Source organism: Canis lupus, chromosome 33, assembly GCF_048164855.1.
Source record: "Canis lupus baileyi chromosome 33, mCanLup2.hap1, whole genome shotgun sequence".
Classification (NCBI taxonomy): domain Eukaryota; kingdom Metazoa; phylum Chordata; class Mammalia; order Carnivora; family Canidae; genus Canis; species Canis lupus.
In genome coordinates this window covers 988,051-1,001,311 of record NC_132870.1, presented here as the reverse complement: position 1 = coordinate 1,001,311, position 13,261 = coordinate 988,051, and the positions used below count along the sequence as shown (strand labels likewise).

The window sequence follows — 13,261 nt, the reverse complement described above, 5'->3', positions numbered from 1 at the left end:
GTTTTTGTCTCTGGTTTGTTTTTCGAGGATGTTTTTTAGCAGTTTTTATTATATCCAGTTATGGTTTTTCTTTATTAAGAAGAGCCCATTTGGGGTTTGAAATAATGCTGCTTAAGTCTGTGCTTGTCTGGGATTCCATTATCTAGACCTTGTGGGTCTGCGTCTGTGATCTGTATTTTTTTCTCTCGGTTTTCTGCTGTGTCATTTTTTTTTTTTGAGATTTTATTTATTTATTCATAGACACAGAGAGAGAGAGGCAGAGACACAGACAGAGAGAGAAGCAGGCTCCATGCAGGGAGCCCGATGCGGGACTCGATCCCGGGTCTCCAGGATCACACCCCAGGCTGCAAGCTGCGCCAAACCGCTGCGCCACCAGGGCTGCCCTCTGCTGTGTCATTTTGTCCCCTTCTATGCTTAGTTATTTTTATCGTATGATAGATATATTTGCAAAATTATACAGATACTCTGCAGCCTAGAATAAGGCTGCCTTCCTCCAAATAGCATTTGTGCTTGCTTCTGGTAGACAACTAAGAACACCATAGCCCCAGGTCAGTTTAATCCAAACAGGAATTAAGAGAATTTGAAGCTGGACCCCAGGACCCCCAAGGGCAGGTCTTACACCTTTGCAGTTCTAACCCAAAGCCTTGGGTATTTATCAGAATGTCCCCTCAACCCCATCATTGGGAACATTCACTCATGAAAGTTTGACTTTTTAAGAGGGGCAGTATGCTATTTTTTTTTTAAGATTTTATTTATTTATTTATTTATTTTTTTTTTTTTTAAGATTTTATTTATTTATTTATTCATGAGAGACACACAGAGAGAGAGAGGCAGAGACACAGGTAGAGGGAGAAGCAGGCTCCATGGAGGGAGCCTGATGTGGGACTCGATCCCGGGTCTCCAGGATCAGGCCCTGAGCTGAAGGCGGCACTAAACTGATGAGCCACCTGGGCTGCCCCGTATGCTATTTTTAATTAATTCTGTCCTTTTACTTTTGTTCTTGCCAAATTTTAGCAAGTCCATCTGTGAAAAACTCAGCTTCTCGTTCATTCCATTCTTCTCCTAAGAAGTCTCCAGTTCACTCACTCCTAACTAGTTCAGTTGAAGATTCAGTAGGTTCCACATCACAATATAGATCCACAAAACCTGTTCATTCATCTGCTTCTGTTAAAGGTAAGAATGATCTGGTGTCACTGATGAGATTAATTGATTTCCTGCTCTGGTGAATTGAAAGTTATTTTCCATAATCAGAATTAATAAACTTTTTCATGGTGATCTTATGTGCAAGCTCTAACTGATGCTGTGTAACTTGAGTCTTATTTAAATAAAATAGCTATTGTGCGTGCACACGTGCACACGCACACACACACACACACTCTCCTTAATAAATATGCAGAAATATCATATGTGAATATTTTCTCTTTCTTTCTCTAACATGAGTAAGGAACTTTTCCCCCCTATTTTACGGTAAGATTTTGGGTCTTTTTTTTTTTTTTTTTTTTTTAATGCTATGAGTTTTCTTATTTACATTCTCTAAAACTATGGCTCTTTTCAGTCTCTGCTTTTTTAAGTGCAAGTATCTATCATACAAATTTGTCAAAATGTTCTCATTTTTAAAGTTTTAAGTTGATATTTGCTAAAACAGATGAGAAAAATGTTTGATTTAGATTTAAGTGCATGATGAGTAAGTGGATGATAGATATGTATGTATATGTTGAATTAAACTTGAAATGTCTTTTTACAATATATGACAGCAACACCGATAACCCCAGTGCTCTCTGGCATCGTTCCCTTTGATAAGGGATAAGCTGGGCAAACTGTTGCATCACTCTTAAGTCAGGTCTTAGTCCTGAGAAATTCTCTGCCTCACACATTTCTAGATTCACCCCAAAATAAAAATCAAACCTAATCACAGATTTTAATACATTTTCTTTTTTGTCATCTTTTTTCCTGCATTTTGTTCTCCTTCCTCTCTTAATGTTTCTCAGTTATCCTTTAGTATTTTTAAAAACTTTAGAGCAGCAAATTCTTTAACTATTAGAGCAGTGACTATTGTAGGAGTAGAACAATGTTTCTGGTCACCTCATTATTGTGATTACATGATAACATGGCATTTTTTTCTACTGTCAGATAGATATTCATCACATACATATTATCTATGTGAAAACTCTCTGAGTAACTGTTTTTCATCCTCTGAACTAAAACGATTCTTAGATGATTGCCTTTAATATTAGCATCTCTGTACTGAAAAGGCTTTTTTTTTTTTTAACTTTTTATTTATTTATGATAGTCACAGAGAGAGAGAGAGAGAGAGGCAGAGACACAGGCAGAGGGAGAAGCAGGCTCCATGCACCGGAAGCCCGATGTGGGATTCGATCCCGGGTCTCCAGGATCGCGCCCTGGGCCAAAGGCAGGCGCCAAACCACTGCGCCACCCAGGGATCCCCTGAAAAGGCTTTTTTAATGGGAAAATGAGCCACCAAAAAATATTTTCAAGATTATACAGCAAGGCAGGGACTAGGATCAAAATTAAAACTTCAAGATTGCCAATCAGTCTTTTTAGGGATTGGCAAAACAGCATGCTTATTAGAGTTTAGCTTATATCCTTCTAGCCCCTCTTGACTTGCTACTGCTGCACTTATTCTAGGTTCACTGCAGCCATGTCAGCATCTGTACCCTTTCCCACCAAAGAACACTGTCCTCATTCAGGTGACAGCCATGACATGGGTACTTGGTCTCACACACATTCAAAATTGTTGGCAGTATCAGTATTAAATCTTGCTCTTCCAAATCCTAAGTTAATGGAGCTACTCAGGTTTGGTATGAAAAGCTGTCATTTATAATGCAGAATGTATCATTACATTTAAAGTACTCCTCTCACTCATCCCATTTAATGCAATGTAGTTAAATAATAACAAATCAGATTGGTTTGAAACAATCAAATACACTAGTATTGCAATATTTAGATAAAACACTTTTTATTTTTAAATAGTGTTTTAAAGTTTCCATTATTCTAGAGGAAAGGTTGTTTAACCTGTCATTGGAAGATTTCTAAAAAGAAATACTGAACAGACTTTTAATATCACATCTAAGCAATTTTCTAATAGCTTCACAGTCTCAGCCAATAGAAACAACAGGAAAAACATGCAGAAAGCTTCAGAACAGACTGGAAAGCTTGCAAACTCTGGTAGAAGATTTACAGATGAAGAACCAAGGTACCGTGTACATTTCAGAGAGATCTTCCTTGCTCAAAAGAATACTCACCTTCCCTTCAGGTTAAGCCTTCTATCTATAACTGGCTGAGGAGGATATTGAATATGCAATTCAGAAGCCTCAGTCAAAATATGAAGATTTTACCCATGACTAACCCCTGGATTGGTGTACAACCCTGAGGAGGTCACTTAAGCCCCGCTCTATTCTGTCATCTAATAAGGGTGATAATACTGCTGAGCAATCCTCAGGACACGTTTTGAGCAGTTTTTCACATGAGACTTCCCCACACACACTCTTTCTCATCTCCATTAGGTCTGTACACAAGCCTTTGTATGACAGGATAACATTGCAGTTGATAGCTAGAAAAAATAAATTTGTTTCACTTTACGCGGGAGTTGAATTAGCATAGACCAGAAGAGACTGTGCCACCCAATGAATCCCTAAATAAAAAGATAAACTACTTTTAAATGTACTAAAGCTGTTTGAATGAAAACTGTCGTACTCTGCAGATGGTGGGCAACTTGTGGGGCATAAGTTCTAAGTGGATGTTCCCATGGTTGTGGGAGGTTATGGATATGTTCCAAGGATTTGGAAGGGCTATCGTGTTTTGTGCTTTTCTGGTATGAATCCATGAATCCAGAAGCCTTTGTCAGAAGTAATTTTGAAAAAAAAAAAAAAAGTAATTTTGGAGTATACTTGTTATTCTTAGCCTATTGTTCCATCTCTAGGAAATATAAGTTGCTAGATGAAGGGTATAAATACTTTTCTAAGAACAATTCCTTCTAAAGTAAGTTTAACCCTTATTAGTAATAATAGTAGCTATTGGTATTTACTGAGCAATTACCAGCTACGCACCAGGCCCTGTACTCAGTGCTTGACTTATGTTTTCTCTATGTGAGCCTCATAACAATATTGGGAGGTGGGTGCTAATATCAGGTCATTCGAAAATGAGGAAACTGAAGATCACATCACAATCAATAAGTTGTAAGTCACACAATGAGTATTAGAGCTGCTACTGCTGACTTGAAAGCCCACATTTTTTAATCTGCTAAGGCTATACCAAATTGTTATTAGGGAAAACTCCACATCCCTTCTGATAATTCCGGATCCCTGTGTATATAAACATCAAGAAAAACATTTGATTTTAAGTTTATTGTGAATTTTTTAAAAGATGCACACGCCTTTTATTGGCCCCATTTTTATTCACACTTTGGCTTCTATTTCTGAGTATATGTCTGTGTATATACTCAGTATAATAATACAATAATACAAATGGGAGATACGTTGTATTTGTTTAAAAAATAAAAAGACCTTTTTATTTGATGCATTGTCTGGATGGAATGTCTCTTGGAAATTATGAAACAGATTTAGAGAGAATTTTGGGAGCATTTATCAAGATTTAAATTGTACATATGCTTTGACTCAGAAATTCCATTTACAGCAATTAGTTCAAGAAAAAATTGTACACACAAAAGCCTGTTTACAAATAGCATTGTTTATAAATGAGAATAAGAAAACTTTTTCTACTTAAGTGTAGTTGACAATGTTAACATTAGTTTCAGGTGTAGCACATAGTGATTCAAGTTCTCTATACTTTCTGCTGTGTTCACAAGTGTAGCTACCACCTGTCACCCACCACACAACACTATTAAAATACTATTAACTATACTCCCTATGCTGTACCTTTCATCCCCGTGACTTATTTTTCAATAATCAGAAGCCTAAGAAATCAACTTTTTAAAATGTTATTTACTAACATGTTGGTACATCCATATAATGGAATCCTGTGCAGTCAGAACAAAACATGAGCTAAACTGGAAAAATATTGACATTTTTTAAGTGAATAAAGCAAACTACAGAACAATTTATGCCACATATTTCCACGTGTGCAAAAAAAAGTGTGTGTATGTGTGTGTGCGCTCATGCGTGCATGTACATGAAGATATTCACCAAACTGTTTTAAGTGATGCCCCCTGAGGGGAGTTCAGCAGATTGAGGGAGCAGAGACAGACACTGACCTTCACCTTCATCTCTCTTTGTACCCTTCTGAGGTGTTCAGATTATTTACAATTAGTATGTATTGCTTCTATAATAATTAGGTTCTTTAAAACAACCGAAAGAGTAAAGATTTACCCGTAGCTCTTTAACATCAGTCTTTTCAAAAATATGCCACTTTGAAAATTTTAAGAACTTCTGAGCTCAGAATATATCTATTCTCTAGTAGCAAGGTGACCTTTTAAGAAGCACATTATAGAATTGAAAGCCAGAGTAGATGTTGCTAATCTAACTTTGTTTTATCAACATTTTCAGCAATGTCTTCAATGATCAGGAATCAAGAAAAGAGGATACAGAAAGTGAAAGACCAGGAAAAAATGTTACTAAAATGATACATTGCTTGCCTATTCTTTACAGAGGGATGATGCCCAATTAATTGTGGTATTGCTTATAATTAGTGCCCTGTGTACTTTTTTCTTTTTATGTGAAAATTTAATAAAAGACACCCTGTCCTGTAAACTCTATTTCGAAATAAATTATTCTTGAATGCTCTTACAGTAAAACCTCAAAACCGTTGTAGCTAGATGTGAAAGTATGCCTACCTTATAAAGTATTAATTTGTGCTAACACCAATGTGCCGGAATAATTTATCATCTTTACTAGTGCTTAAGCAATACTTACTCTTTTCAACTTTAAAAACAAAAACAAACTTCACATGCAAGTAAAATATGTGGTATAATGCCCAGAAGGACAAACTCCAGCTTGCTAACAGGGATTCCTTTTGTGATCCTGAACTCATCATTCCATTGGTATCAATGCATGTCATCAGATAACAGAACACTCGGGTCCCTAATCAAAACTTCTAGAAAGGTTTCTCTTTTATGTATTAATAACTATAAGGAAAGAAAGGGAAAAAATGTATTCTTCTTCAGCCAGTGGGTAACTTCTAGATTGAATGGATTCAGTCTGCCTTAATGAGGTTTTCTTATTAGGGGGGTTTTGTATGTGGAGTGCTTTCTAACACCAATAACTTAATTGTGGACACCAGCTAGGTGTCCTAAGGGTCATTTCAGTGCTAGCACTCCCCGGAGCTAGCATCAGATTCTACAGGTTTAAGAGTTCAGTCACACAAGACTGCACCCCACCTCAGGTGCAATTGCAAGTCCTGGGCCACATGTGTGTGACCGGCTATAAATTGGACTTCCCCACAACTCCCTCCTCAGTTTCACTACTTGCTAGAACAGATCACAGAACTCAGGAAAGTGCTTTATCTACTATTACTGGTTTATTTTCAAGGCAACGACTCAGGAACAGCAAAATGTAAGAGATGCACAGGGCAAAGGAGGACATTCTGGTACATGAAGAGTTCATGCCCTCTCAGGGCATGACACCCTCCCAGGACCCAGACATGTTTGCCAACTGGAAGCTCAGCAGATCTTCGAGAGTGTTTGTAGAGCTTAATCTGCTGCCCCCCTCCCCTTCTGAGGCCGGGGGGGGGGGGGGGAGTGGGAGTGGGGGGCTGAAAGTTCCAGTCCTCTAATCACTCTTTCTGGCCTTCGTGCCAGAGACAACAGGACAATCCGGCAGAAGGGTAGCTGTCCAGAAAAGTCCACACTCCTGTTGCATGGTACAGATGCCACCGAGGAATGGCTGCTCAGCTAGAGGCTATTTCCCAGCCCCGGTGCCCCTCACGTTTACTGATCAGATCTCACTAAAGACTGTGGACAGAGCAGGACGTAGCACTTTCTGGCCAGACTCTTCAGTAAGCATCTGTGCATTTCCTCACAGTGAGGTCCTAGGGGATGTCCAGGACAGAAGCAGCCTGGGTGACAGTCTGCAGTGAGAACTGCCCTCCTGCCAGAAACCCCCACTGCTGATTATTTAGTGAGCAAGAAATAGGCTTCTGGTGCAGCCTTAACAGGTATGGTGTCTGTCTGTGATGGCAGCTGGTTCAGTCCTACCCAGCACAGAGAATACATTAAATCCTGTTTCTCCTAAATGGCAGTGTTAACACTCTAAGCATGTCCAATTTTACAACAACTCTTTAAAATACAAAGTTTAATATTATATGTATCTCAAACAATTGGTTTTACTGAAAGATTAATTTTTATTTCATCAGGTAATGATGAAATTGCTAGTGAAAGAATTCTAAAGATATTTTTACTATAAATTGTTTCACCTTTAATTTTACATAATAGAAATGCTTGGGCATTCTGTGAAGTAACAATAAATGCTCTCTGAAGACTTTACTGGTAGAATATAAAATTCATTATGAAGAATATTAAAAGTATATGTGAATTTAACATACAGGTGCCATGAGCCAAAAACTTTTTTTCTTTTAAGATTTTATTTATTTAAGAGAGAGAGAAGAACACAGAAGAAGAGAGAGAGGGAGAAGCAGACTCCCCACCCCCTTCCCCAGAGAGCCCCCTGTAGGGATCACTCCCAGGACCCTGAGCTCGTGACCCAAGTCAAAGGCAGATTCCCAAATAACTGAGCCACCCAAGTGCCCCAAACTGTCATGTTCTTGTAGGCACTTCCTAATACTATTTTCCATTGGGTTTATGCTCTTTTCAGCAAAGTCTGCCTGTGACCAGGATTAAACACTGTTTTGCCAGAAGATGTTATACTTATTACAAGTTGTTTTAACATATAAAAATTCATTTTCAAGTACAGGCATGCATAATATCCTTCCAAACAAAGGTAAAGTTTCTTTTTTCTTTTTCTTTTTTAAAGATTTTATTTCTTTATTTGACATAGAGCAAGAGAGAGAGCATGAGCAGGGGGCATAGGGCTCGATCCCAGGACCCTGAGATCATGACCTGAGCCGAAGGCAGACACTTAACTGACTGAGCCATCCAGGTGCCCCTATTTCTTTTTCTTTCAAGAATTCACAGGTCACCTGGGTGGCTTAGTCGGTTAGGTGTCTGCCACCGGCTCAGGTCTTGATCCCGGGGTCCTGGGATCAAGCCTCACATTGGGCTCCCTGCTTAGTGGGGGGGGAGTCTGCGTCTCTATCAAATAAATGAAATCCTTTAAAATTTTTTTAATGTATTTCACACAGTGTGCATGAGCCTGGGGTGGGTTGGGAGGAGGCAAGTAGGGGCAGAAGGAGAGGGAGAAGCAGACTCTCCACTGAGCAGGGAGCCCAACACGGGGCTCCATACCAGGACCCTGGGATCATGACATGAGCCAAAGGCAGATGCTTAACCAACTGAGCCACACAAGCGCCCCCCAAAAGGTAAAGTTTATTTTTTTAAGAGATTTTATGTATTTATTCATGAGAGACACACAGAGAGAGAGAGAGAGAGAGAGGCAGAGACACAGAGGGAGAAGCAGGCTCCATGCAGGGAGCCCGAGGTGGGACTCGATCCTGGGACTCCAGGATCACGCCCTGGGCTGAAGTCAGGTGCTAGACCGCTAGACCACTGAGCCACCCAGGGATTCCCCAAAAGGTAAAGTTTAAAAAGGAATTCTAAAATGTTTTCTCTAAAGAGAGGAGAAAAACGGACCCCTCTTGCCTCTTGATGTTTGCTTTTTTCCTATGTGTCTGTTATAGTGGAGGAAAATATTGGTATTTTATTTTACATCTAAGCTATTATGGTACTAAGGTTTAGATAAGTAATTCAAACATCAAATAAAGATATTAAAACTCACATTTTATTTGTTCAGTTATAATGAAGTTTAATTTCTTCTCAGAACAAAGTCGTACTTCTCTATCACTGTCCTGTTATAATTTTGTTACCCAAGATAGCTGTTGGTCTGAGAGGAGAGGGCAGGAGAATGATTGCTATCAGTCCCTCTGTCAGTCCAGACCCGTGAGAGAACAGGAGCCAGGGGAGAGATGGTCCTACAAAGGCCCTAGAGGGACATGAATGCTGCAGTCCCTCCCGGCAGTAGTAGGAGCATCACTCAGGCCACTCACTCAGCCCACACTGGAATCCCATTCCCATTCCCTCTCCTCTTGGCTCCTCCCAATGACCGACTCTAACTAGGCCCCTTGTTTCTGCACCAGTTTGCCATCATTAAGACAAAGACTTACTTGCTACCTTCAAACCATAACTAGCAGGTGAAATCAAGCAAAACAAAGTAAAACATCAGGAAGTCTTACAAGTTCATATCCTTGGTGATCACCTCTTGCGACCAGATATTTCTGATCACAGTTGCATATGGCATTATTTTTAAATAAAAAGTTGTGCATGGGGGCAGCCCTGGTGGCTCAGCAGTTTAGCGCCACCTTCAGCCCAGGGCCTGATCCTGGAGACCCGGGATCGAGTCCCACATCGGGCTCCCTGCATGGAGCCTGCTTCTCCCTCTGCCTGTGTCTCTGCCTCTCCCTCTCTCTCTCTCTCTCTCATGAATAAATAAAATCTTAAAAAAAAAAAAAAAAAGTTGTGCATGTAGTAAGAGAGTTTCTCCAGTTGTACCAATAGGAAAGCAGCTCTTTTTGAATGAGACTTGTTTCACTCCCCGGGTTTAAGGATTACCCACCCAAAGGCTCAAGCTTGAACCCTGGGCAGCCAGTTGGTTTTGCTACGCCCAGGCCAGTCCACACCAGAAGCTTAGCCAAGTCATTCCCCAAGAGGACCAAGCCCTGAAGTAACCATGGATCAGCGAAAATCCACCCATCAACACCACAGGAAAAAAAAAGTCCACGCTCACTGGAAGCATCATCTACATTATATTTCTGCACGTCAGATGCAAGCCACTGGCAAATTTGAAACAACTCTGATGGCTAAATTTGGAGTTCTACTTTATTTAAAATTATTCAGTGTGCCCCACAAACTTAGCCTTTTCCAGATTCTACAACAGCTTCTCCACTACTTTGAAAACAATCAGGGAATCCCCCACCACTTTTGTACCACTTTATCCTCACGACCAGTCTCCAGGAACCTATTGCTACATTCTTCCCAGCGGGTAATCTCCCCATTTTCTACGACTACAAACTTCCATTCCACCACTGTATCTGCAGGCAGGGACACAGAACGACACCAGAACCCATCCTTGCTATACTGGAGTGGGAGGTAGGTACTCCACCTTCCAAGACTCTTGTGATCTCCAGTGATCGCAATACACTGCTTACCAGTGCTTGTGATATAATGGATCTGGAACCTGATGCTAACTTGCTGGGACCCCGAAACCACCGCTACTACCTTTTTCCGTTTCACATCCACTTCCTGACCTCTTGGTTCCATAAGAGTGCTTCTGCCACAGTCCATTTCCTGGTTTGGGCTTACCACTGGAGCCTCAAGGCTGCCACCCAAAGCAGCATCTCCCCAGGATGAGTGCCTGGACACCATTTCCCAGTCCTCATTGTCAGCCCGGTCCTGATTGCTCAGCTGTGCAAGGCTCACTTCCTTCGCTCTGTCAATGACCAGGTTGCTAGAATACAACTTTTCTGCAAAACAGGAAGCTACATTAGCAAGTGTCTCTTGTCCTTTCTGGAATCCCCATTCTCTTATAGCAGATTCAAGGCTTTCATTTCTTGAAACTTCAGAGTAACCCCGAGAGTTACCAGTCTCAGATGCAGCTAGAGATTCTGTGGCTGGAAACCCTCCAGAAGGAACATGCTCTCTTGAACTGTTGCAACCACTGTCTTTTCCAGAAGGACTCTGCAGTCTCCGTGCTGCTTCCTGCAAGTTACCATGGCCTTTGGTCTCTGAAACCAAACATCCATTGCTTTCTTGAAGATGCTCTAAAACAAAAGGAAAAATGTAATAGTGTTAGGCAGTTCTTGCGAGAAAAAAGGCTGGGAAAATAGATTTAGTTGTTGAAGACTTTATCATTAATCTATCTGCAGTTCACAAAATCCATCTCGATTCAAAGCAAGTACTTAATTACCCAGTTCAGACACTAACTGCACCAACAGTGTACTTTAAGAATATGCATGTGTATCCAGTAATAAAAGGCATATCCGGGAGCGTCAGTGTGCCCACCCAAGAGTGTAAATGAAGTGGCAAGTGTAGAAGCAGACTTGTGACCCTGTCGTGGTCCTCAATCCCCACAGTCCAGACCGTACTGGCATGCAGCCACATTGTTCTGCTTCTATCATCAAAAACTGTTGTTCCGGCAGAGATCCGCATGGCTACCCTACGGACCCTAAGAGTACACTTGCACTCCCAGGAACTGCATGCACGCTGGGGATCGGCTCTCACAGATGTGGGCAGACCCCCAGCAGCTGACACTGTGGGGGAATACAAGGAACAGTGGTGAGTCATTGTGCAAGAGTTGGGGGTGCTGGTGGGGGAAGAGGACTGGTTTCTCTTTGCCAACCCCATATGCGTTAGGAATATCTTCAACAAAAATAGGCTTTTTGCATCCCCACAGGGACTGTTCACTTTTTTAAAAAAAAATGTTCTCGCAGTTACACGATCCAAGCTCCCTAAAGGCTCGGTTTCCTTCTTGGACGCCTCACTCTCCGTCGGAATAGCTCCCTACAAGACCGAAATCTCCAAAGTCATACAATCAGCACGGATGGGGGGGGGGGGGGGGCGGTCTGTGAGGGTTTGGCCTTGTTTAATTTTGTCTCTTTTTAATGGAGTCGTGAGACACGAACATTACCCTGAATTCCTCATCTTCCAACCTAAAACATGAGGCTGGCTTTCAGAAGAAGATACATGAGCTCCCTGCTCGTCCCACACCAGCTGTGGGGAAGGCACAGAGGCAGAGTCTCGGATGGCTCCACATGAACACTGACTCCACTAAAAATAAAGTTCCCAGATGTCGTTTTCACCAATGGGTCGGAGTCCAGGCGCGCCCTGGAGCCTGGGGCTTCTGCCAGCGGCCTTCCTCCCCTTACTCGCGGTCACGCAGTCGCCAACATGCACACACGTGAACCGGCTGTCAGTCCTGGTCGCTGGGGCTGGATGCCCTGTTAGGTGGGCCCGTTCCGGGGCTCTGCTCTGCGGCTCAGCCGAGGCCTCCGTGGCCGGGGTCCAGCCCGGGCCCTGCCTCCCGGGCGGCGGGAGGTGCCCACGGCCTGGGGTTCCCGGGCCCGGCCCTTCCGCGGGGCGCGGGGAGGGGCCGTGGGCCTTGGGGCTGGGGCGGGAGAGCTGAAGGGGGTCGCGGGACCCCTGAACCTGGGCGCAGCCGCCCGAGCGCCCCGAGCGCCCCGAGCGCCCCAGCGCAGGTGCGCATCCCCCTGGCGGGGCCGGCGGGGACCCCGCGGTTTCCGCCCCGCCCCGCGGCCCCGGAGCCCCGAGCCGGCGGGCCCTGCGGCCGTGGGGGGCAGTACCTGGCGAGGCGGCCGGCTCCCGCCCGGGCGGTCCGCAGCTCAGTCCCCCGCCGCCGCGCCGGGCGCCCCCCGGGGCCGCGTCCTGCCGCTCCGAGTCGCCCTCGGCCGCCGCGTCCCGCAGCAGCCAGACGAAGATCGCGCCGGCCAGGCCGCCCCCGACCAGCAGGGCGGACCACACGGCGCCCATGGCGGAGGCCAGGCGGCCGCTGCGGGGACCACGGCGCCCGGACGCGCCTCGGCCGCGGGCACAGCCGCCCCCGCCCCGCCCCGCCCCGCGCTGCGTCCCGACCTCGCCGGGCCCCGGGCGCCTCCTCCCGCGGACTCTCCAGGGGCGGGGCAGGGCGGGCACAGCCTCGGGAGCCCCGCCCGGGCGACGAGAGCATCCACGCACCAGGGCCGCTCGTCGCAGCCACGTCCAGTCCTGGCTCCTCCCTCGACCGCTCTGGGGTGTGCTGGCTGCAAACTGCGTGCGCTCCGGTCCGCACTGCGCACGGCAGGGACGAGCTCCCACGGGTGGGCTTTTTTTTTTTAATTTTTATTTATTTATGATAGTCACAGAGAGAGAGAGAGGCAGAGACACAGGCAAAGGGAGGAGCAGGCTCCATGCACCGGGAGCCCGACGTGGGATTCGATCCCGCGTCTCCAGGATCGCGCCCTGGGCCAAAGGCAGGCGCCAAACCGCTGCGCCCCGCGGGGATCCCACGGATGGGTTTTCTCATAAAACTCGCGGCCCTCTTTGTTAAGCGCTGCGGTGAAGTGCGAGCGTAACCAGACCCTCGCAAACCCAACAACCGCGCGAGAAAAGAACTTCCAGCTCGTC

At 44.4% G+C, this 13,261-nt stretch overlaps 2 protein-coding genes across 19 annotated transcripts in view; one reads left to right on the top strand and one right to left on the bottom strand.

Moving 5' to 3' along the window:
• The window catches only part of CCDC158 (coiled-coil domain containing 158), a 127,413-nt gene extending 121,649 nt beyond the window's left edge, over nt 1–5,764 (top strand). For 14 of the 17 annotated variants that reach the window (XM_072810829.1, XM_072810821.1, XM_072810827.1 and 11 more), the window contains 3 exons: nt 1,015–1,173; nt 3,115–3,214; nt 5,523–5,764. In XM_072810829.1, coding sequence (XP_072666930.1) covers nt 1,015–1,173; nt 3,115–3,214; nt 5,523–5,643 — 380 coding nt within the window. In that variant the 3' untranslated portion in view covers nt 5,644–5,764. Of the gene's footprint in view, nt 1–1,014; nt 1,174–3,106; nt 3,215–5,522 lie in introns of those variants that run through there. The other 3 variants (XM_072810822.1, XM_072810825.1, XR_012023570.1) reach the window with 3 other exon arrangements.
• Nucleotides 5,765–9,869: 4,105 nt separating this feature from the next.
• On the bottom strand, nt 9,870–12,643 carry STBD1 (starch binding domain 1). 2 transcript variants are annotated; one of them, XM_072810832.1, is made up of 3 exons: nt 12,442–12,643; nt 10,723–10,902; nt 9,870–10,605 (listed from the first exon to the last, which is right to left on the bottom strand). In XM_072810832.1, exons 1-3 carry the CDS (start codon nt 12,626–12,628, stop codon nt 10,043–10,045), a joined length of 930 nt encoding a protein of 309 aa, XP_072666933.1. In that variant the 5' UTR covers nt 12,629–12,643; the 3' UTR covers nt 9,870–10,042. The 2 variants fall into 2 exon arrangements, with proteins under 2 accessions (XP_072666933.1, XP_072666932.1); XM_072810831.1 differs by having other exon boundaries at nt 9,870–10,902.
• Nucleotides 12,644–13,261: the final 618 nt, after the last annotated feature.